At 32.1% G+C, this 22,267-nt stretch overlaps 6 protein-coding genes across 8 annotated transcripts; 1 reads left to right on the top strand and 5 right to left on the bottom strand.

Moving 5' to 3' along the window:
* Nucleotides 1-111: 111 nt before the first annotated feature.
* Nucleotides 112-1,432, bottom strand: LOC126776416 (larval cuticle protein A2B-like). Its single transcript, XM_050498926.1, has 2 exons — nucleotides 1,367-1,432; nucleotides 112-777 (listed from the first exon to the last, which is right to left on the bottom strand). The coding sequence occupies exons 1-2, from the start codon at nucleotides 1,376-1,378 to the stop codon at nucleotides 187-189; spliced, it is 603 nt and encodes a 200-aa protein (XP_050354883.1). The 5' UTR covers nucleotides 1,379-1,432; the 3' UTR covers nucleotides 112-186.
* Nucleotides 1,433-5,291: 3,859 nt separating this feature from the next.
* On the bottom strand, nucleotides 5,292-6,869 carry LOC126776421 (cuticle protein 21-like). Of its 3 annotated transcripts, XM_050498935.1 has the most exons (3): nucleotides 5,947-5,958; nucleotides 5,439-5,876; nucleotides 5,292-5,387 (listed from the first exon to the last, which is right to left on the bottom strand). In XM_050498935.1, exons 1-3 carry the CDS (start codon nucleotides 5,956-5,958, stop codon nucleotides 5,292-5,294), a joined length of 546 nt encoding a protein of 181 aa, XP_050354892.1. The 3 variants fall into 3 exon arrangements, with proteins under 3 accessions (XP_050354892.1, XP_050354891.1, XP_050354890.1); XM_050498934.1 differs by lacking the exon at nucleotides 5,947-5,958 and adding an exon at nucleotides 6,802-6,869 and having other exon boundaries at nucleotides 5,292-5,876; XM_050498933.1 differs by having other exon boundaries at nucleotides 5,292-5,876.
* Nucleotides 6,870-7,914: 1,045 nt separating this feature from the next.
* LOC126776424 (larval cuticle protein A2B-like) lies at nucleotides 7,915-8,975 on the bottom strand. Its single transcript, XM_050498939.1, has 2 exons — nucleotides 8,867-8,975; nucleotides 7,915-8,507 (listed from the first exon to the last, which is right to left on the bottom strand). Exons 1-2 carry the CDS (start codon nucleotides 8,876-8,878, stop codon nucleotides 7,965-7,967), a joined length of 555 nt encoding a protein of 184 aa, XP_050354896.1. The 5' UTR covers nucleotides 8,879-8,975; the 3' UTR covers nucleotides 7,915-7,964.
* Nucleotides 8,976-10,115: 1,140 nt separating this feature from the next.
* On the top strand, nucleotides 10,116-11,188 carry LOC126776612 (cytochrome c oxidase subunit 5B, mitochondrial-like). The gene is made up of 2 exons (XM_050499261.1): nucleotides 10,116-10,299; nucleotides 11,013-11,188. The coding sequence occupies exons 1-2, from the start codon at nucleotides 10,116-10,118 to the stop codon at nucleotides 11,186-11,188; spliced, it is 360 nt and encodes a 119-aa protein (XP_050355218.1).
* Nucleotides 11,189-12,238: 1,050 nt separating this feature from the next.
* Nucleotides 12,239-12,927, bottom strand: LOC126776611 (larval cuticle protein A2B-like). Its single transcript, XM_050499260.1, has 2 exons — nucleotides 12,843-12,927; nucleotides 12,239-12,745 (listed from the first exon to the last, which is right to left on the bottom strand). The coding sequence occupies exons 1-2, from the start codon at nucleotides 12,849-12,851 to the stop codon at nucleotides 12,239-12,241; spliced, it is 516 nt and encodes a 171-aa protein (XP_050355217.1). The 5' UTR covers nucleotides 12,852-12,927.
* Nucleotides 12,928-21,161: 8,234 nt separating this feature from the next.
* On the bottom strand, nucleotides 21,162-21,771 carry LOC126776294 (larval cuticle protein A2B-like). The gene is made up of 2 exons (XM_050498688.1): nucleotides 21,546-21,771; nucleotides 21,162-21,431 (listed from the first exon to the last, which is right to left on the bottom strand). Exons 1-2 carry the CDS (start codon nucleotides 21,769-21,771, stop codon nucleotides 21,229-21,231), a joined length of 429 nt encoding a protein of 142 aa, XP_050354645.1. The 3' UTR covers nucleotides 21,162-21,228.
* Nucleotides 21,772-22,267: the final 496 nt, after the last annotated feature.

Raw genomic sequence — 22,267 nt, 5'->3', positions numbered from 1 at the left:
TTTACTACATAAATATTCATTTATAACGTTACTTTATATAAAAAATAGTGAGTTTTTTTAAATATTGATTCAGATAGGTTTATTAAAATTAAAGACAATTTTAAATTAATTTTCACAAATAAAAAAGTTTATTGGCCATATAAAAGAGAGAGAAATCAGTCAATTTTAGTTATAAATCAATGTTAATTAGACAGCTACCACAGGAGCTGCTGTCAGTCTAGCAACCGGGGAAGAATATGCGAATCTCGCCACGGGAGCTGGATAGCCAAAAGGTGCTGTGTATGCTAGCTTCGCAGCTGGAGCTGTGTAGGATGCATATGCCAAAGGAGCTGTGTATGCGGCAGTGTATTTAGCTACTGGGGCAGCAACAATGGGAGCTGCAGCATAAGGAGCAGCAGAAATACGAGCGGGTATAACCGCCGGTTCAGAGACTACTGCCGGCGCAGCAATGAGAGGTTCCTTTCGCACGACTGCATTGAATCCATTGATAGAATCAGCGGAATAATCTACAGTACGGCGCGTGCCATCGGGGTCTACAAGTGAATATGATCCTTGCACTAAATCACCATCACGTTGTTCTTGTTGGCTTTTGTAATCGCCCGTGAGTGCATCAGCTACATTATATCCAAATCGATATTGTGGAAGAGGATCGAATTCTTCCAATTTGGCTGCGACGGCTGGCGCTGCCACCAAAGGAGCCGCCGCAAGGGGAGCAGCTACAGCCACAGGAGCAACGCTAGCTTGGGCAAGTGCCAAGACGCAAGAGAAAATGACGATCTGCAAACAAAAAAAAAGTTTACTTAATCAACAATAAATCAACAGGTTAAAATAGATTGATGAGACAAATGACGGTCATATTCATGTGTGCTACATTTAAGTATTGTACTTGAAATAGTAACACCGTTTTGTGAGATTGACACTAAAGTTATTACGTAAAGCAAGCACGGAGAAATTACTAATAGACCGAGGATAGAGTCTGTCAAGGACGGCTTTGAGTTGCTATTTGAATCTCAATTAGTTTGAGTGTTAGCAGTTGTAAAATATATAAGCGTTACTGAAATATGCCAGTTCTGCGAACTAATAAGAACCGAATAGGCTTTGAATACTCTTATATTTTAGTATACTGTAACAAAATTTCTACTAAAATTAATATATTAAATCCAATCTTATTGAACATTATATATTTTTGTATAAACTATTTAAGTTCACAAATTGTAAGTTTATAAGCTTACAATTTATATTAAGAAATAACCTTTTGAAATAACGACAATTCTTCATGACAAAAGAATATTTTTTAATTTAATATAAAAAATTTAAAAATACTATTTTATGTTGTAATCATATATATATATATTTATTGTATTACCTTAAAGGCCATTGTTGTTTAGGTGAGTTGGTGGTGAAGCCAAGAGTAACTATGCTCCTGAAGAATCTGCTGAGGTATATATAGTGGTATGAGTTGTGACACCGGGCCAAGTTCACGCTTAGTATTATGTCGGCGCATCACTTAGGATGTGCATGCAATTGGAAATGAGTTGTAATTTGTCAATGGCGGAAAATTCAGCGTTCTTGACTTTAGGCCAAATATTATGAAATTTAACAAAACTACTGTAGTCTGATAAGGATATAACCTACATTTTGATTTAAAATAAGAATCTTTTTGCACATAGTTTTCTATTTTAATAAAGTTAAGATTATTAAATCAGGGGCTAATTCTACTCATAAATTGTCACTTTATTGCAATTGAATCGAAGGATCTATAAGGAAAACTGTATATTAGATATAGTTTTGCTATATTTAATTATAACCCATTATATAATCATCGAATAGAAGCTATAAATAATCCTGTCTGTGCTTCAGAAGACAAAATATTATTAATTTCGGACATAACTCCAATTGTTTTGCCAAATTGTAAAAAAAACTATGGATGATTCCACAAACTAATCTAAGTTAAAATTTGTTTTTACTCACATAAAATAGATGCAAAAAAACTTATTTTAAAAATTTGAGCCTGCAGAATTGGTTTTATAAGAAGCAACTTAAGTAACACGTTATAGTAGAAGTAGATACTTTTGCCACCATATGTTCTACAAGTAGAATATGAATATATACAGAACTCAATCTTTGTTGACGTCACATTAAGTTCATTCACTGGTGCTAGGGCTTTGGCAAGCTCGTCTGGGTAGGTACCACCCACTCATCAGATATTCTATCGCAAAACAGCAATACTTGATATTGTTGTGTTCCGGTTTGAAGGGTGAGAGAGCCAGTGTAATTACAGGCACAAGGGCTAAAAATCTTAGTTCTCAAGGTTGGTGGCGCATTGGCTATAAGCGATGGTTGACATTTCTTACAATGCCAATGTCTAAGGGCGTTTGGTGACCACTTACCATCAGGTGGCCCATATGCTCTTCCACCTTCCTATTCTATAAAAAAAAAAATTAATACAGTAAAAAGTGTTTAAGCTTTTAATAGATAGAAATACTAACAAAAAAATTATGACATATTGACGTTATATCTTAAATATTTGAGCTTAAATTTCCGCAGGTGCAACCGCGACTGCCCATCTTTTCAAAAACTTTAAGTAGATATTTGTTATTTGTACACAGGTCACTATTTCTTTATTATCTGAGTCCATAACCTTTGTAAATGATACCTAATGTCTATTGCTACGCAAGACAAATTTAATTATTCAGGTATCAATATTTCGTAGCGTCAGGTCACATTTCTGTTTTCCACTCAACCGCACTATTGCTTGATATTTAATATACTTTATACTGAACCGCATACCAATGAAAAAAATCTGTAATGTCATTTTAGTTGAAATTAGGTTTTCTTAAATACATACACGATATACCAATTGTTATTAATAATATAATTTTCTTTTATGTGATAAATTTACCATTTATTAATTGCATTTCTTCTTTTATTTAAAAATAGAACATTAACATTGACACGTTCGATATCATAAACAAAATATTCTTTTTAGGAAAAAAATAGTTTTTTTATAACACAATGACAAAAGGAAAACAAATGGCACACGCAATTAAATAAAATGAATAATATGTTTTATTTTATACATATGTCTTAATAATTTTAAATGAAAATAGTTAGAGTAACTTACCTAGACAATATCATAATGTAGACACACAAGCGGACCTAGACATAAGGTCACTGCTGCAGTCTTCCACAAGGCTATTTACCACTTATGCCTTTATCTCGGTCACTTGGTATCGAAATTTCATGTTTTACCTGCTACTATTATAAACATAAAATATAAAATAAAACGTTAAAAATATTTTGATGTGTTGTAAGAAACTACTTATTTTCAGTAGAAAGTGGTAGGGCTTTGTGCAAGCTCGTCTGGGTAGGTACCACCACAAACTCATCAGATATTCTACCGCAAAACAGCAATACTTGATATTGTTGTGTTCCGGTTTGAAGGGTGAGTGAGCCAGTGTAATTACAGGCACAAGGGACATAAAATCTTAGTTCCCAAGGTTGGTGGCGCATTGGCTATAAGTGATGGTTGACATTTCTTACAATCCCAATGTCTAAGGGCGTTTGGTGACCACTTACCATCAGGTCAGGCCCATATGCTCGTCCACCTTCCTATTCTATAAAAAAAAAGGAAACAAATAACTTCTATATGAATATAAATTTAAGAAAAAAGATGCATTATATAATTCATTTTTATTATTTATGTTTAGTTAATCGTAACGATTATAACAATGGTTATGGAAAGCACCTAAAATTACCGACCTAAAAGATCTGTCGCCCTGAACACGCTTTGTCGATAGGATTTCGTAATATTTTGAGAGGAAATAAGAATAATTATTATGGCATTCAATTGTAAGTTCATTACAAAAATTTAAATAATTAAGCAAGCTCTACGAGAAAAACACAAAAACAAATTTATGTTGTAAAGAAAAATATTTAAAAACTTTACTTTCTTGTTTAGACACCGAGACCAACAATGTGTGTAAATTTTATTTTCAACTTAGTGCCACTGGCTTAAAATTAAATGCATAAATTGCAAATTAGTAACATTCACTGCTATGCAGATGACGAGTATTAGAACAAACTTGTGTCTGAAGTCGAGTTTTTATTAACCAAACTTTCGGACTAGGGCCGACTAAACTTAGTCCATGACATGCCACATGCAGCTCCTGAAAAATATTTATACTTAATCTTCTAATTTGCGCGCCCCGTAAAATACAAACTCTACTTTTTTATTTTAATCATATAGTGAAAAACAATGCTGGAATTTTTAACAATAACTACTGAAATCAATTTAAAAAATATATATCAGATCTTGATAAGAAATATCATCAAACAAATCTAAAGATCATTTTAAATGACCTTTTAAGTGTTTCGGCTAATTAAATATGGTTCGTATAAATAAATTTGTTTTATATAATATATTATAATATCAGGATTAGATTAAATTGCCGCCGCCTTTGTTAGTCAGTTTTAATCTGTTGCAAAGGTTCTACCTGAAGCCATTAATGGTTCGTTTTTATTTTTATTTAAAGGGGTAAACAGGCAGGAGGCTCACTTGATGGAAAGTGACTACCGCCCATGAAAACCTGCATCAGCCGAGTGCTTGCAGGTGTGTTGTCGAAATATAGATTCTGTTCAGTTATTCTATTTTAACTTTTTTACATAACACACATTTTACACAATTTAGTTTATTATAATAAATACAAGCTGTATCAGCTTTAAGATTTATTTACATTCTCTTCTTATTACCTACGAAACAAAGCACTAGATTTCTCAGATATATATATATCTTACGAAAAATGTATGTTAATTTTATTATATTCATGCTAAGTAAATTATGAAAAGTAAATAAGCTAAGATGGCCCAGTGATAAGAACGCGTGAATCTTAACCGATCATCGTGGAATCAAACCCAGGCAAGCACCACTGAATTTTCATGTGCTTAATTTGTGATTATAATTCATCTCGTGATTTACGGTGAAGGAAAACATCATGAGGAAACTGCATGTCCCAATCCGTACTGGAGCAGCGTAGTAGAATAAGCTCTAAGCCTTTTCCTTAAAAAGGGTGAGGGGCCTTCAGTCCAGCAGTGGGACATTCACAGGCTGTTACGGTTACGACAAATTATGAAATTTGAAAAAAAATATTTATTGATAAATCGATACTTTACTAAGTGTCTGTTTAATGGCGGTAGAAGTCAAATCTGATTCTTATTTATGTATATAAATGGAAATGAAAATACATGTTTCAATAAATATGCAAAAATATTTTTATATTTTTTATGTTACGCTAGTGGTGGTAGAAAGGAGCAGAGTAAGCCACAGGTGCGTGTACAACAGGGGCAGCTGCGTAAGTAACGGGGGCGGCGTGCACGACGGGGGCGAGCTTAGCGACGGGAGCAGCGTAGGCAACGGGGGCGGCAACTTTAGCGACGACTGGAGCTGCTACCTTCACACTGAGAGCCTCTTTGCGTACAACCGCGTTAAAACCATTGTGGGGGTCAGCTGTGTAGTCCACAGTACGCTTGGTGCCATCGGGATCAACAACGGAGTACGAGCCCTGGACGACATCACCGTCACGGGTTTCGTGCTGGCTCTTAGAGTCTCCAGTGAGACCGTCTTGTACGTCGTAAGCAAAACTGTATTGAGGATGAGCATCGTATTCCTCAACGGCGAGTTTTGCCACGGGAGCGACTGCGGTCACTTTTGCAACAGGGGCGGCATAGGCTACAGGGCTGCTGTAGGCAAACTTTGTAAGAGGAGCCGCAGAGTGTGCCACGGGAGCGGTATAGTACGTTGGCGCAGCGTATGAGATAGAAGCAGCTGGAACTATACCAGCGCTGACGGCGGCCATTAAGCAGGTGAGGGCGACAAACTGTAGAAAAAAAGTTTAATTATATCTAGAACTTGTATCAATAATTCAAATAAACTATTAAATTACATACCTTAAAAGCCATTTTAGACGCTGTCTTGTATGAGTGAAAAATTAAATATGATGATTTAAAGAAGTGACCTGCCACTTATATACTGTAAGCGTTGCCTCGAGGCTGAGCTACTAGGCATATCCTACTCGCTATAAAACAGCGGTCGATGACATATTCCAAATCAATAATCCAATTGTATAACTTGATATAGTACAAGGACTACCGGATGTAAATGTCAGACTTTCGTCATAGACTATGTGTAATTTTCTTCATAACATTACTTTACTTTTTTTATTTTTAAGGATTTAAAAACAATCTGTTATTTTTATAATTCTTCTGTAAGTATGCAAGTTACCTACACGGCTTTTTTTAAACGGCAGGACCGATTTTTATCATTTTTTGTGTGTTTGTGTAAATAATTTTGGAAGGATTAGATCGGATCCGGTAGTTGGATCGAATCCAGGATTTTTTTTAAAAAATATTTATAGTTCTTATTTTACCCATACGAAATCGGGACCCTTACTAGTAAATATATTTTTTCAAATTTTACTATCCGTATTTTTACTTTAGATAGCTTATGTACCCATGGCATCACCGGGTTTGTTGACAATATTTTTTTGATGCGCTACATTGACAGGAAGTAAAATCTTATAAATTTAATTTAATTAGACAACTTCTATGAAGACTCAAAAGAGTCTGTAGGATCATTTAATATCTATCCCACAAAAAAACTATTACTATCCAACTTTCCAATGTTCTCTCTTCTTAATATAATTCATTTATCATACAATTCATTAGGTACAATGAACAGATTAATCGATTTACTAATATTATTTAAATTCTACCTCATTAATAATATAAAAACATATTACAAACTTTGATTTTTTAACTGCTTTGATTAAAAACTCCAATGGAATTCTTATTTGTAATCCCTTTCAGTTTAGCAGCAAACCCAGTTAGGAAAGAAAGACAACTAACTGACATTGAAATTGATGTATTTGTATATTTAATTTCATAGTATCAAGTCTTATGACATACAAGGGTAGAAATAAAGGTTTATACAAAAAGTTTATATCGTAACACTCTAAACTAATACTTATAAATATAATAATAATTACTCTAATCGTAATAACTCTAATGATTAAGCGTCGCAAGCCAGAAAAGCTCCCAGCTCCCAGGTTTTTGATATCTTCAGCAATTATCATCAAATCATAATGAATTAAACATCTACGCTTTTCGTGAATCATGCCATCCATTGGTGAAAACCATATAAAATTATAAAAACGATAATTCAGTAGATTTTGAGTGTATCGTGTTCAGACAGACGCGACGGGGGCATTTGTTTTATAATATATTGAAATTACTCTGGATTAACACTTCATACATCAAAATTGTATTTAGTCTTCAAAAAACGAGCTTTACAGGCTATTTGTCATTTTGAAGCTACAGAGTTTTCATAGGAACGCTAACGGTAGCGTCACAATATCTTTACAACAATATCTGTTATATACATAATAAAATCGATAATTTTATACAATGTGTGTATAAACTATGCTATTATAAAAATATCTAACAAATAATTTCATTAGTTAAGATCAAATTAGACAAACATGAACGAATAAACTTTTCTCTTTTTGATGCGAAATACAAATGAATTATATAATCTCGTTTTAAAGTTTTATATATATTTATGTAAAAAAATTAGGTATTTCGTTCATACTTTGTCAGGGGTGAACTAATTTGTATTTTTGATGATAAGCCAGCATGTGAGCATGTGTGTTTATAATGTGTCATTTATTTTATAAAATTATTTTAAGAAACAATATTATTTCTTCCTCTATAAATAATTTTTATTATTATCATTTTAATTTAAAATTGTTTTAATGTTGTTTGACGTAAAGATGTAATGCATGTATAAAAAAAGAAATGCAGTAAATTAGTTTCAAATATTTATTGGTATAGATAGTTTTTATCGGCTAGAATAAGTTAGTTAATACTTGGCCAATTTATATTTTGACTAGGACGTAAAAATGTTTTTTTCAATGGTGAATAAGAGGAACGGAATAGGAAAGAGGAGCAGCATGATGGACGACAGGCGCAGTATGGACTACAGGAGCAGTGTGGACAACAGGAGTGGCAATTTTAGCTACGGGAGCTATATACGGGGCTTTCACGGCTATTGGTTCTTTATGTACGACCGCGTTGAATCCATTGTGTGGGTCAGCGGTGTAGTCAACAGTGCGTTTTGTGCCGTCAGGATCGACGACAGAGTACGAGCCCTGTACCACGTCACCATCCCGACTTTCGTGCTGACTTTTGGAGTCTCCAGTAAGACCATCTTGTACGTCATAAGCGAAACTGTATTGAGGATGGGAATCGTATTCTTCAACAGCAACAGGGGCAGCAGCGAGTTTTGCTACTGGAGCGGAGTAGGTGATGGGAGCGGAATGCACAATGGACGCGGCCGGAGCAGCATGCACGACGGGTGCAGCGGCATATGCGACCGACGCTGGATGTGCTGTGTATGTGACAGGGATCACGCCAGCTTGGGCAGCGACAAAAGCGCAAACCAAGACAACGAGCTGTAAAAATTTATATAAATATTTAATTATTATTAATAATTATTATACTAACGCGTAAATTTATATAATTTAACTGCATTAATGCACGTGAAAGTGAAAATTTTACGATAATCTCAGTGATCGAACATGCCATGTATTTTAAAAATATCGACTTTATATTGTTTGTTTTTCTATCTGTTTCATTATGCGTTAAGCTGTAAGTAAAGGATATTGTGTTAGGGAATATTATTTCTTTAATCCGTAAAATATAACAGGTCAAAAAAAATATTTTCACTTCCAACGACTCAAACGCAATAAATTTGATATAAAAAATTGTTTATAATCACTTTACTTAAATAAGACACTTTTTAGAAAAATACCTTGAAAGCCATTTTGTAGGGGATGAATGTGACTTCACAATGAGGAGTCCTCAATTCGAATGTACCGCAACAAAATTTTCGGACTTTTTATACACCATCTGGTTGCCGCGGGCGCTGCAATATACCAACCATTGCGCTGACACATTAAATATAATGCGGTTACATACAAAATGTATGTCGCACGATTATTGTTAACAACATCAAAGGACTTCAATATTTGTTCGAGTAATGTGAGAATAAGATCAGTGGGCTATGATTGATATCAAGCGTAAAGATCACTTGCATTTCAATGTTAACCAGCTTTCTTTGCACAGTTCGTCTTTATTTCTTTTGCTTCATTCAATTTTTATTTGTAATAAATATATAGTTGTAATTATAAATATATCTATTAAATTTAGTATCAATGAAATCGGTTTGCTTTACTTTTTGACCAAATAATACAAATTAATTACTTATATAATAACGTTTTTTAAATAATACCTTGCTTTAAACTTTACTTACTTTTTTTTTTTTACCTTTTATTATAAAAAAATATCTGTCAATGTATAGTTACTGACAAATGACGTTAAACAAATTCAATAATTATAATTGTAAGTAAGTTGAATAAATATTATTATAATACGCCAAAGAATACATATTATTATTTAAAAAAGTTTAGCATAATAATGTTTTTTTAAGAATCTACCGTTCAATAAATTTTAAGCTATGAACTTAAACATCGTGAGGAAACCTGCATGTGTCTAATTTCACTGAAATTCCGCCACATGTGAATTCTACCAACCCGCATTGGAGCAGCGTGGTGGAATAAGCTCTAAACCTTCTCCTCAAAAAGAGGAGAGGAGGCCTTTAGCCCAGCAGTGGGACATTCACAGGCTGTTACGGTTACGGAACTTAAATTTATTATTTTCTGATATTTTATATATATATCAGAAAATAAACGTAATAGTCTTGACGATTTTATACCAAAATATAATAAATTTAAACGTTGCACGTTGAGTGGGTAGCCGTATTTTAAAATGATATATACATATATTTCTTTGTAGGACACTACAGTTATATTATTGTTTATATGCGTAATTTATTAACGCGATTCTATTCTAAATTCCCTATCATCTAGAACAGAATCGCGTTACGTTTGATTGTAGCAAAAGCTTCACTATTATAATTATTTTTAACATAAACATAAAGGAACACAAGTTTTTATATATTTTCTTTATTATATCTTAACATTTACTTAATCCTTATTAATATGTCGTTCTATATAGATATGATGTCGTTGTTGCGATCCATAAAATTTATGCGGCGCGATGGAAGAAGGATGTATGGAGCTTTTCACGACACTTTAGACCAATTAACTGGTATTGAAAAACGAGAATTATTGGCACATCTTGCTGGAGATTGTGACCCATTCCGCATGATGAGTATCAAAAAAGGTATTGTATAAATACTTTTGTAAGGTATATATATACACTTTATTAAAGTGCGAAGCGGCGCACAACTGAAGCCAAGCGTATACTCATTTTCAATGCTAATTTGTAAAAGACATTGCATACATTGCAATAAAATATTAATTTAAATAAAATTAAAGACCGGTCCCAACTTACTACTAACTAACTATAGATAAATCACGCATTGACGCACTTTCTTGAATGCACGTCCGTTCTAGGAACTCACAAAAACTTTCGCAATAATGCTCTATCCTGCACGTCGTCAAATATACACGAGCGATTTTATATAATAAGTACAACTACCGCGATGAACTATTCAAAGATCATTTCTTATCTGTTATTCTTTCACTCTAATCCAATAAGTGATTTCTTATCTCATTTTTTATCTTTTATTCTTTCGCTCTAATCCAATGAGTGAGTAAGAGTGAAATAAAAGCATATATAAGCTTACATGATATTGTACCTATGAGGTATTTGTTAAATTAATATCTAGGTTAGATAAAGAAATCGGTAGTTATTTACGATACAAACATGATGAGATCATGAGGTACTTCAAATATTAATTCTGTAAATTTCAGATTTAAGTTATAGGTATGTCATTCTTTAATGAAAAAAAAATGTACTACTTGAAAATATAATGGTAAGTTTAGTGTTTAAGTTCTATCAAACTCATATTTTCAATGATTCTGCATCTTTAGGTCTAGGTACTTGGGAATGCCCTAACCTCATACCAAGTGCATTCTGCAAGCGGCTTGTGGGTTGCGTTTGTTACCCGGAGACAAACCATATTGAATATATGTGGTTACATCAAGGCGTGCCAAAGCGCTGTGGTTGCGGTTATTGGTTCGTGTTGTGTCCGATTGCACCACTATGATGATCCCTTTAATCTTAAATTTTAATTATGCTTGGAATAATATTGTACAATACAAAATACTGCATTTTTTTTTAAATCTAATAACTTGGAACGATGTATTATTACTTACTTCTATTCTTTAAATAATATTTATGTATTTATAATTTGCTTAACATTTATTATTATTTGTTATTGTTTGTCAATTCATTGTGATGTTAATATATAATAATACTAATAAACATTGTATAAGCTATTTTTTTAATTGTCACATAGTAAAATATTTATTAACGTAGGTAGTTAATTCAGTGACACAAATGAAATCCATTCACCAGACTTATTTTAGAATAATGACTAATTGCTTATTATAATAAACATTCATATTTATAAAACCACTATAGTGTATAAAAAGATATTTTGGAAGAAATAGTCTAGAGTTTGTATTTTACTTAATTACCTTTAAAATTTTAATGATCATTACATAGGATTTTATTTAAATTTAGATTATTAATTTATTATTTTTATTATTTTAGTCAAATTTTAAAATAGTCCCTCCCGATTCCCACCCGACGCAAAGCTGCCCATAATGCAGGCCGCATTTCCGCGTTGTATGGCAATGGACAACCTTTGTGCCAAGTGTGACCCGGAGCGACTGTCAAATCCCCAAATTACCTTTAAAATAATATTCATATTGTGTTCCTTGAAACGTTTCCTCTCACTCAAGTATTTAAATCTTATCAAGCTTACATTAAACACAAATCTAGTACAATAATAAAAGTTAAAAAATATGACGTTAAGTCTTATTTAATAATCGAGTGTATTATTAATTGACTTTTAATTTAAACAGTCGACCATATTACTGTATTAAAGTTTTAAAATAAATAAATTGGGTTAAAATTCTAAAATATTGGTTCAATATTAAGTACATTTTCCGAGACACGTTACCCAGTTTTTTTTTTGTTTTCAAAATAAAACGAAAAATAATCTTGACAAATTTTAATATTTTTATTTAACTAATATCACAATAATATATTATAACTCAATAAACTTTACTATAATTTATACTTAGTAAATTTAATTATGCATATAATTAGGCATAAAATATTCTCCACGGTTGAAATTGAGACGTTCAGACGATGTATCATTGCCAGGTGTAAAATAAATCGTTTGATCACTTTGAACAAAACGGTTCAAAGAAAATTTAGGTGGCACCTTTTTTTTTAAATATGGAGCGGGATATATATATCCATTCCCACCAAAATTATGTACATTATTTGGATTATAATTCATATGACGTTTGTTTTGCAGTTGGTTCGTAGTAAAAGGTTCATTACGAACAGTTGCTTTAAAACCGTTTTTAGAGTCAGCGGTGTAGTCAACAATCCGTTTGGTTCCATCAGGATCTAAGACGGAGTACGAACCTTTAACAACATCGCCTTGTCTAACTTCGTGAAGACTTTTGGCGTCGCCGGTAGAAGGATCAACGATATCGTACCAATAGTTGTACTCTGTACTCGTTGGTGGCGGGTCTGTAACTATTATGCTCAAAACTCCTTTTACTGCAAAAGCATAGAGCAGTACCTGAAAAATGAAATATATATTATATTATATATATTATAATTACTGATAAAAATTAGAATATTTATAAGTATTTATTTTTCTTTAATCGATTAATTACCAGATACATGTTGCAAATGTTCTCGATAAAAGGATTCGAAGTAAAAGCGAACACAATCGCGACATTGGTCGTATTTATAGAAGCGTGGCGTTCACCAGCATGTTCCGTATCGCAGATTTAGTCATAGAGTAACCAAACGAATGTGCAAATAGAGCATGAACAGGGTTTAATTTATATTTTTATTTTAAATATTGTATACTGTTTGTTGTTGCTATTTAGTATTTATTTAAGAATTTACAGGTTTATATCTTAACTAAATAGGAAAGAGAGTTTTCGTATAATCGCTGATGAATGATTGCCAAAAATAATTTGAATTGCAAATAACCGGTTATTTTTAAACTCTTTTGATTGTCCATCGAACTATCATAATTATCTATTGAGTTATTTATGTGTATCAGTTATTTCAATCAATATAGATCCTATAACTGTGCTTTGTCACAGTTATAAAATTAGTTTGCTTGCGTGTATTTTAGAAAAAAATAAAAGTTACCTATAAGAATAAGTTATAATTAAGAATTATGTTTATTACATGAATTCGATAATCGTTGTTTAAATTTGAAAGTGACATAGCAGGGTCACATTCAGCACGTAAAAGTACTTTACTTACTCATTATACAGCCACTTTTATGTATTTTTTATAATATTTTAGAACGTATTATTAGGTAAGTTACTACAAATTATTATATTACTTTTTTTCCTGTAGTTGTATATTATAAACAGCAGTGCTAGTTTCTAGGAACTCTCATCTTATCGTACTCGTGAAATGTTAAATACCGTGATAAGCTATCTTGATGTATTAAACCTTTAAAATATTGTAATTACTATAGTCAATGTAACATATAACTTTCTAACATTTCACGATCGCTTTTTACGGTGAATATCGAGTTTGTTTTAGTGCAATAACTCTACTGCCTAAACAACACATGAATAATATTACATGATATTTTACAAAACTTTATATTCAATAATAGGTACTAATAAATGAAGCGGTTTATTATTCTATGCGGTGAAAGAGGGGTAAATTACAACATATTGGCTTGAATTCCCGCTTTGCGGATAACACTCAAGCTACAAATAATCTAAATTGGGGCATAGAACAAATTTAGAACATTTGAAGTTAAAATATAATGTTAATAAACTATGTAAATATAATGAAAAGTTAAATAATCATCAATCTACATTTATGTATGAATTTTTCTTAATCTAATCCATCAGCTTATATAAAAAATGAAAATATGATAATATATCAGAAATATTAAAATATAAACTGATCAAGTGGGCCCTGGATATGTATGAAACGTCTGCTACTGATAATTACAATGAACTCTATTACTTGGAGTCAATATTAAAATTGCGCGTACAGTTTTATATTTGATTAACAAATTTTATTTACATATAAAAATTTAACTAGCATAAACCGATACTCGATGCAACATTCAATTATAATCCACAAGACTGCCCAATGCCCGCTTATGCCATAAGATCATAATATGTATTTGTATTGTAAGTATTACGTTCTTATATATAACGTCAAACACATTAACCTTTTAAAAAACAAGTTTGTGCGTAATACATCGATATAATTTAAGTGCTTGCAATCCGATGTTTTGTTAGTAGCAAATTTTGCCAGAGTGATTTTTCATGTCATAACTAATTTTTGTTGTTTGTCGTCCTTGCTAATATGGTTCCGGAGATTATCAAAAGAAAGCACGCTCTATAGCGGCAGATTTTATTTATTTTGTTTGATAAAATTTGACCTCCATTCAAAAAGCCCAACTAGTACTGCTAACGTGGTGATTTTAATTTAATCGGTACCTTAAAATCATATGCAAAAATTAAAACAAAACTTTTGGGAAAGAATAGAAATATAAACTTTATTCACTTAGCCGTGGTAAACTTTGAAATAAATTAGCCTATTTCACTTTGTACTTTAATTCGATGACCATGGAAACGTTTCTCGTCTTATTTGCAGTTTATATATTACGGCCTTAAAGATTATTGGTGCTGAGAAGGTAAGTTTTTATTTATAATTCAAAAGTCAAGTTTGAATCAATCTTATTACCGAATCATAACAAAATGATCTATAATGAAGTTATTTACATAATAATTTTAATAATCAAACTAATGTTACAATCATTTTGCCTTTTCAATAACAATTCTGCTTGATTTCTTCAGTAACAAACTTCTTTTATGTTATAATATTTCATTTGCCTAACAGAAGACGCTATACGAAGGCTACCTTTTAAAATAACAATGAGACTAAAATATTTCCTTAATAATTTAATAAAATATAACTTCGGTTCGTATTGTCGTGCGTGCTTTTAAATTCATTCTAAATCATCATTATAACTGTTGAGTCATCTGTCATGATATAATTTAAAGCACGATTTACAAGTCTACAGTGCATGTAGTTTCTTAAACTACATATACGCTTTCAAAAACACAACCATACAAGGCTAAGTCTTCTCATTAACATGAAAATAAAACATATTACTATGTTACTACTTTTATACGTCTGCTCCTCTAATCAAATATATTTTACTGTATTAACTCGTAATTAGGATTGTCACTACTTGAAGTGGCTGGTCTTTCACACGGAGCGGTGTAATTCTTTAAAGATAGATATTAAATATTTTGATTTTAATTACAAATAAAAATAATTCCAAACTAAGAGCCCAAATATATTTTATTTTGGGCATTTAATAGCTACCTATATGAAATAGACATCAACGCGTTATCTTTTCATTCATGGAAAGTACAAAGTGAAGCATGGATCGTTTTTGATATACCCTTGTGTTGAACATGCAGTAGGAATATGGAACTTGTACTTTTTGACAGCCCCAATTTTCTTTTCAGATGGCCTGATGTCTTTCTCACTTATATCATACCCAAGATATTTAACCTCAGTTTGCAGAAAAGAACACTTACACTTATCAACGTTAAGTGTAAGCTTAGCATCTCTCAAAATTTGTAGAACGTTGCAATATATTAAGCCCTTCGTCCTTTGTAACACTAGGTATAAGAAGATCATCAATATATGGCAGCACCTTGTCAAATCTAAGAGAACCTAATACTTTATCCATTAGACGTTGAAAGACGCATGGTGAGTTTGCTAAGCCGAAGGGCATACATAAAAACTCGTAATGTCATTCTGGAGTTACAAATCTGGTTTTTGCTATTGAATTTTTAGCCATTGGGATCTAGTAAAAGCCTTGTGATAAATCTAAGCTTGTAAAAATTTTCTTGCCAGCCAATTTTTCTACTTGTTCTTCAATAATTGGTAATGGATATTTGTCTTTGATAGTATAACTATTTAGTTTCCTGTAATCGCATAGCCTGTAGTCACCAGTGTTCTTTTTCATCAGAACGATGGGACTAGCAAATTCCGAAGTGGATTCTCGGGTGACTTTGTTTTTCAAAGGTCACCTATCTTAACTCTCACTATTTCCTTTTCTGATATTGCCAATCTATAGGGTCGATAGCATACTGGTTTTTCAGTGTTTAGCTCAATATTCATTTCTATTTTATCTGTACAGCCTAAATCTGTTGTATCCATCGAAAAACTATATTCTTTGAGTAATTCAAGTAGCTTTTGTTTGATCTCGGGATCGACAAAGTCACATTTAAGTCTGCTAAAATCAACAGTCATTATAATATTATTGGTTTATTGTGGCGCAACAAGTTGCTGTTCCCCTTTCTCGTCACATTTCAGGGCTCTGGCTAAAGTTTCTCCTTCAGACAGCAATAAAGGAAATTTAGAATTGTTCCTAATCTCAAGTGCACTTTGACCCCCACTTATAATGCCTGATGGTATAAAATAATCCTTTCCACTATGGGTTCGTGTGCAAGATTCGATAAAAATAGCTTCATGTGACATTATATATATATTCGAAGTAACATTGATTAACATAATATGCTGGTGGTACGATGACTTCTTTTAGAAAAAGTACTTTAACCTTCAGTGTTAATTTTTAATATCTCTTGAACTGCTAGTTTCTTTTTGTTGATCGTAAAAACATCACCAGAAATCATGAACACTTTACCAGGGTCATTTATAACTGGTTGTCGTAATATAATATTAATTATTCCCATATGGCAAAGAGTGATAATAAAATTTATATTAAAATAATTGTCTTCTACTCTAACAGTCGCATTAATGGTACCCTTCGCTGGAATTGGCTGCTCATCAAGTCCCCCTATAACTCAGTTATCATGTGTATAGTCTCCGGTTTTTTGTTTAGTCTCAGTTTTGGTGGTCCCGCGACCGATGTTGAAGAAGCTTGTCTATACCCGCATTTCTCAGATAAATGTCCTTTTTATCTATTCTATATATTCTATCCGCAATGAGTACAGGCGGGTCTGTTAGTCATCAAGTTCTTTGGGCATCTTCTAACGGAATGGCCCGGTCCTGACAAAGAAACCACACGAAGGATTTCCTTGGTTCTATTAAAGCTAAGCTGCTATTAATTATATTATCATAATTATTCTTTGGGTATAACATCTGTCTTTGGTTTGGATTGCTTAAATAAATAATTTTTATTCACATACAAAGTTACAAAGCATAATGAAGTCCCTGATTTCTGAGCTAGGCTCAAAATTTTTTAGTGTCAAATCGTTCTATGTAAATAAAAATAAGTGACTAATAATTATTTCATACTGTATATTAGAGTGGAAAGTGTAGGTATGTGTGTGTTTTCATATGTGTATGTGTGTGTTTGTGTGTGTGTATGTATGTATATGTGTAATTTGTTTCACAAAATATTATAACAACAACAGTTAAGTTTGTTCATAATCTAGTCCTAATAGCCAATTTTTAATAATTATTTTAGCTTCACGATTGCATAAAGGATGTATATTTTTTATTTTATTTATTTTGTTATACAAATAAACTGCTTTAACATCATGTTGCCGTTTGGCTGAAGCTGTTCGACATATAACAGGTGGACATACGTTTTTAATGACACGTTGCTTACTGTATTCGTCAGCATGATAGGGGGTGATTCTATGTTGTTGGATAACTAATTGATAGACGTATAGTTGCCTAACCGTTAGAAGTTGACATTTTTCATACAACTTAGTTGTAGAAAATCTGTATGGGCTAGAGGTCATGACTTTTAAGATAGATCTATGCGCTCCTTCCAAGTCTAATATAAAGGTTTTACAAGCTCCACCCCAAGCTTTTATACAATATCCAATGTCTGACTGTGCATAATATATTGTGCGCAGAAGATCTAAATCAGCAACGTGCCTCAACTTCTTGAAAACCCAAATAAGTTTTCTGGTGCGCGCAGTTGTGATGTCTATATGAGAGCGCCAGCTAAGTTTTTCACAAAAGAATCACTGGGGTAGTTACATGTGTGAACTTTAAGACTAATGTTCTCTGATTTTGTTCTGGCCACAGAAAACTGAATAAATGAGGTTTTGGAGAGGTTAAATGTCAACAGGTTTACACTAAGCCATTGATTGACTTTGTGGAGTCCTAATTGAGCATAATACCGTATTTTGTCCCAAGTCTCTCCGTGGAATACAAGCGCAGTATCATCTGCGTAGGTAAAAATTTTACCATTTCTTAGAGTTTGTTCACATAGGTCGTTAATATAGATCAAAAAGAGAGTTGGGCCAAGAATACTGCCCTGAGGGACGCCAAAAAAGACAGGTGCCTGAGAACTGACGTGATCACCAATTCTAACTTGTTGTGAACGATTAACCAAAAAGTCCTTAAAGATCAGGAGTGGTTTGCCACGAATATCGAGGCATTCCAACTTGTTCACAAGAATGGGAATAGAGACGGTATCAAACGCCTTGGCTAGGTTATATACCTAAACACTTTTGCTTTCTATCTACCTGAGAAGTAACATAATTCGTTAAATTGATGACTGCGTCTTCAGTACTTTTCCCAGACCAAACTGTGAGGCAGATAAAATTTTGTTATGTTCCAGATAATTAATTAGTCTGTTATTTAGTAGTTTTTTCTAATATCTTGGAAAGAGATGACAGAACTCATATAGGTCTATAGTTCGAAACTTGGTCTCGCTTCCCACCCTTGTGAACAGGAGTAATAAGAGATCTTTTAAAGACCTCAGGGAACACTCCCTGGGAATTATGCAAAGGTTAAAGAGCTTAGAAAGAGCTGGGACTATTATATGCTTAGATAATTTTAGAAGCTGAGCTGGTACTAAGTCCCAGCCTGTAGCGCAATTATTTTTGAAGTTCATTATTAACAGTTTTATCTCTGCCACATCTGGTGGTAGTAATACTATGGAATTACACTCTGGAGGAAACGTGAAATTGTATGAATTAGTGTTATTTTCATTAAACGCAGTTGCAGTTTCGGCAAGCTGCTTCCCTATACTAGAAAAGTAATTATTTACAGAGTCTATAATTGCTTTCCGCCGACTCTTCTTTTTTTACCTGAATGACCATTGACATTCTTAGTTGACAGTTATAATACTTGGGCTTAAATAATTTAACATTAAATTTATTGTAGAAATATTAATTTTAATACTAAATTTAAAATTAATATGAAATTTTTCAATAAATCGATACCATATGTTCTGTAGAATAACATTTATAACTAAAAATTAATAAGCTAATCAGTCAAATCCTGTTTGAATCAATAAGCTTGCCACTTCCGAGAAATAATAAAAAAATATTATTTTTTTTAACATGAAATCTTACTCGCTATTTCTTATCAATATATACTCTCATCTCATAAAACAGGTTAAACTTTTATTTTTACTATTAAATTAGTTCAAAAGTTTTTTTTATATGATTTTAGTGTAAAATATATAACACATATAGATTCATAATTTATTAGGCACCTAAAACAAATGCATCAAATTTAATATGGATTAATATTGTATAAAAATTATACTGAGATTTGTAAATGTAATTGAGTTAACAATTTAACATATATCTAATTAAAGAAAACTAAAGATAAAGGATATTCCTTTTTCTTTAATCGCATAATCTTCACTGATTTAAAAAGGACGACAAAAGAATTTAAATAAGTATAACCCACTCGAAGGTAATGTGTATGCATCGTATGATATATAAAAGCCGGTTGGGACTGATTTGAAATACCATTATTACTCACTCTAGTTCAAGATCATCAAAGTAATTGTATCGTATAAGCATATCAAAGCATTTGCATAATTACAAATATTTTTGTTTCAAATCTATACTATAATATTATAAAGAGATAAAGTTTGTGAGGTTGTAGGGGGTAATCACTGGATCTACTTAACCGATTTTGAAAATTCTTTTACCAATATAGAGCCACATTATTTGTGAGTGTCATAGAGTTTATTAACCCGAAAAATGAAAAGACTTTTTCGTTGTAGTGGGATTAGCAAAGTAAGTCGGAGAAAAAACGGTCGAACGAAAACGTTTCTGTCGAACACGGCCTTAACGATGAGAGATATATGATTGAGTTATAGAGAAAAGTTGTAGAGCTTGATAATGCCTACAAAAAGTTAGGGACAGCTGATGTCTAACTTTTATATTTAAGTCACAAAAATTAATTTTTTATATTAAAAAAATAATTTTAAATCGTTAGGTCATGTTCACGTTGGTCATATTATCAACAATTATGTATTCTTATTAAAATAAGTAAACTTATCGTCTCAAGTGCTTAAAAGTAAAGACTTTTCTCTTTCACTGCATATAATTTGTACCAATGGTTAAAGAGATAATACGACGTAGGTATGGAATCACGACCGTTTCGTAATCTATTGAGTGATATTTCTATTAGAATTTTTTTTTTTAATTTACACGTCAATCTATTTGAAAATAAATTGCTTTATTAGCAAGGAAATTATATTTAGATAAAATTCATTATTTACAGTTTGTTTTTTGTTTGCATAGTTTAAGAGATAATTTAAAATATCAAATACGGAGACAATTTTACTAATGTTCGGCCAAACGATCACAAGTAAAAATGTTGACCGCCCAACGAAGTTGGAACGGGTCAGCTAGTGAATAAATTAAACAAATTAAGGTTAATTTGAAATCGTGACTAATTTTAACTTTGAGCTTTAAATTAATTTGGTTATAAATTATTAATCTCAAATATTATAGAAAAAGTTTTGTTTGGTAAAAGATATATTTAAAATTAATTTTGGAAATTCTTCGTATGATGATTCTTTTTACGTACCTAAACATTCATTTATTCGATTTAAACAAAGGTTTGAACCATACCATATTTAGCATATGTAATAAATAAAACAAGCCGATTTTGATTCCTTTTATTTATTACTCTAGTTTTTAACATAACGTTAACAATAACTATATTCATCAAAATATAAATAGATTCAGGTCACTTTGCCGGCAGCGTAATTAAAGACAGATTAAAACATATAAACACATCTATGTTAAATCTGTCCTACTAACACAATTTGTGAATAGCAGCAAGAGGAGCCACACCCTTTATCACTCCCCCGAGGGGTTGCTTGTGGACGACTGCGTTGAAACCATTGTGAGGGTCAGCGGTGTACTCGACAACACGACGGGTACCGTCAGGGTCGACGAGGGAATAAAAACCTTGGACTACGTCACCAGAGCGTGTTTCATGCTGACTTTTAGAATCACCTAAAATATTTAGTAAAGTAATAGTATATATATATATATATATATATATATATAAACTTTCCTATTGTATTATTTTATTTGCATTTTTAATAATTATTTTTTTCAAAATCTTACCCGTAAGAGCATCCTGTATATCATAGGCGTAGGAATACTGAGGATTAGGGTCATAATCCTCAACCGGTGCAGCGACCTTAGCTACGGCATATGGAGCTAATGCTGGCCGTGCAACTGCAAGAGGGGCTGCGAAGCCATACGGTCTAGCGTAGCCAAATGGTGCGGGCGCTAGAAGACCGGCGTACGCGCTAGACACTAACGCCACTACTAAAATAAGAACCTGCATATAAGATAATTAAGACGTTTTAAATAGATTTATTTCTAAGTTACAAGGATTATTAAATATGACTTATTGTAATATAAGAAATAAAAAAGAACAGCTATATTAAGACATACAGACTTACAATCATATAAAAAAATTACAATTACAAAAGGTATCTATAACGAATGCAACTAAAATTATAAATTATTTTAATTTTAAAAACGTGAATAATGCAATTAAACCACAATTTAATCTTTTTAATCATTTATCAAGTGTGAATGATTATATAATATATATGGTTTTATGCATATTTTTCAGTTGTACTTATATGTAATATTAAAATCTTTAAATATAATACCTTCATATTGGAGTACAGTGGGCGCTTACAAACTAAGAGCCTGTGACTGCCAAGGGTTGCACCAACTCCTTACATAGTGGCACCGTTGTATTATAATTTGCTTAGAAAAAGGCTATATTTTACTCACATTGAATCTTATTGCTTGCATTAGTAACCTTTTGA

The sequence above is a fragment of the Nymphalis io genome, chromosome 20 (assembly GCF_905147045.1).
Source record: "Nymphalis io chromosome 20, ilAglIoxx1.1, whole genome shotgun sequence".
NCBI lineage: Eukaryota > Metazoa > Arthropoda > Insecta > Lepidoptera > Nymphalidae > Nymphalis > Nymphalis io.
The sequence above is the reverse complement of the archived record's forward strand: the minus strand, read 5'-3'. Positions and strand labels throughout refer to the sequence as shown.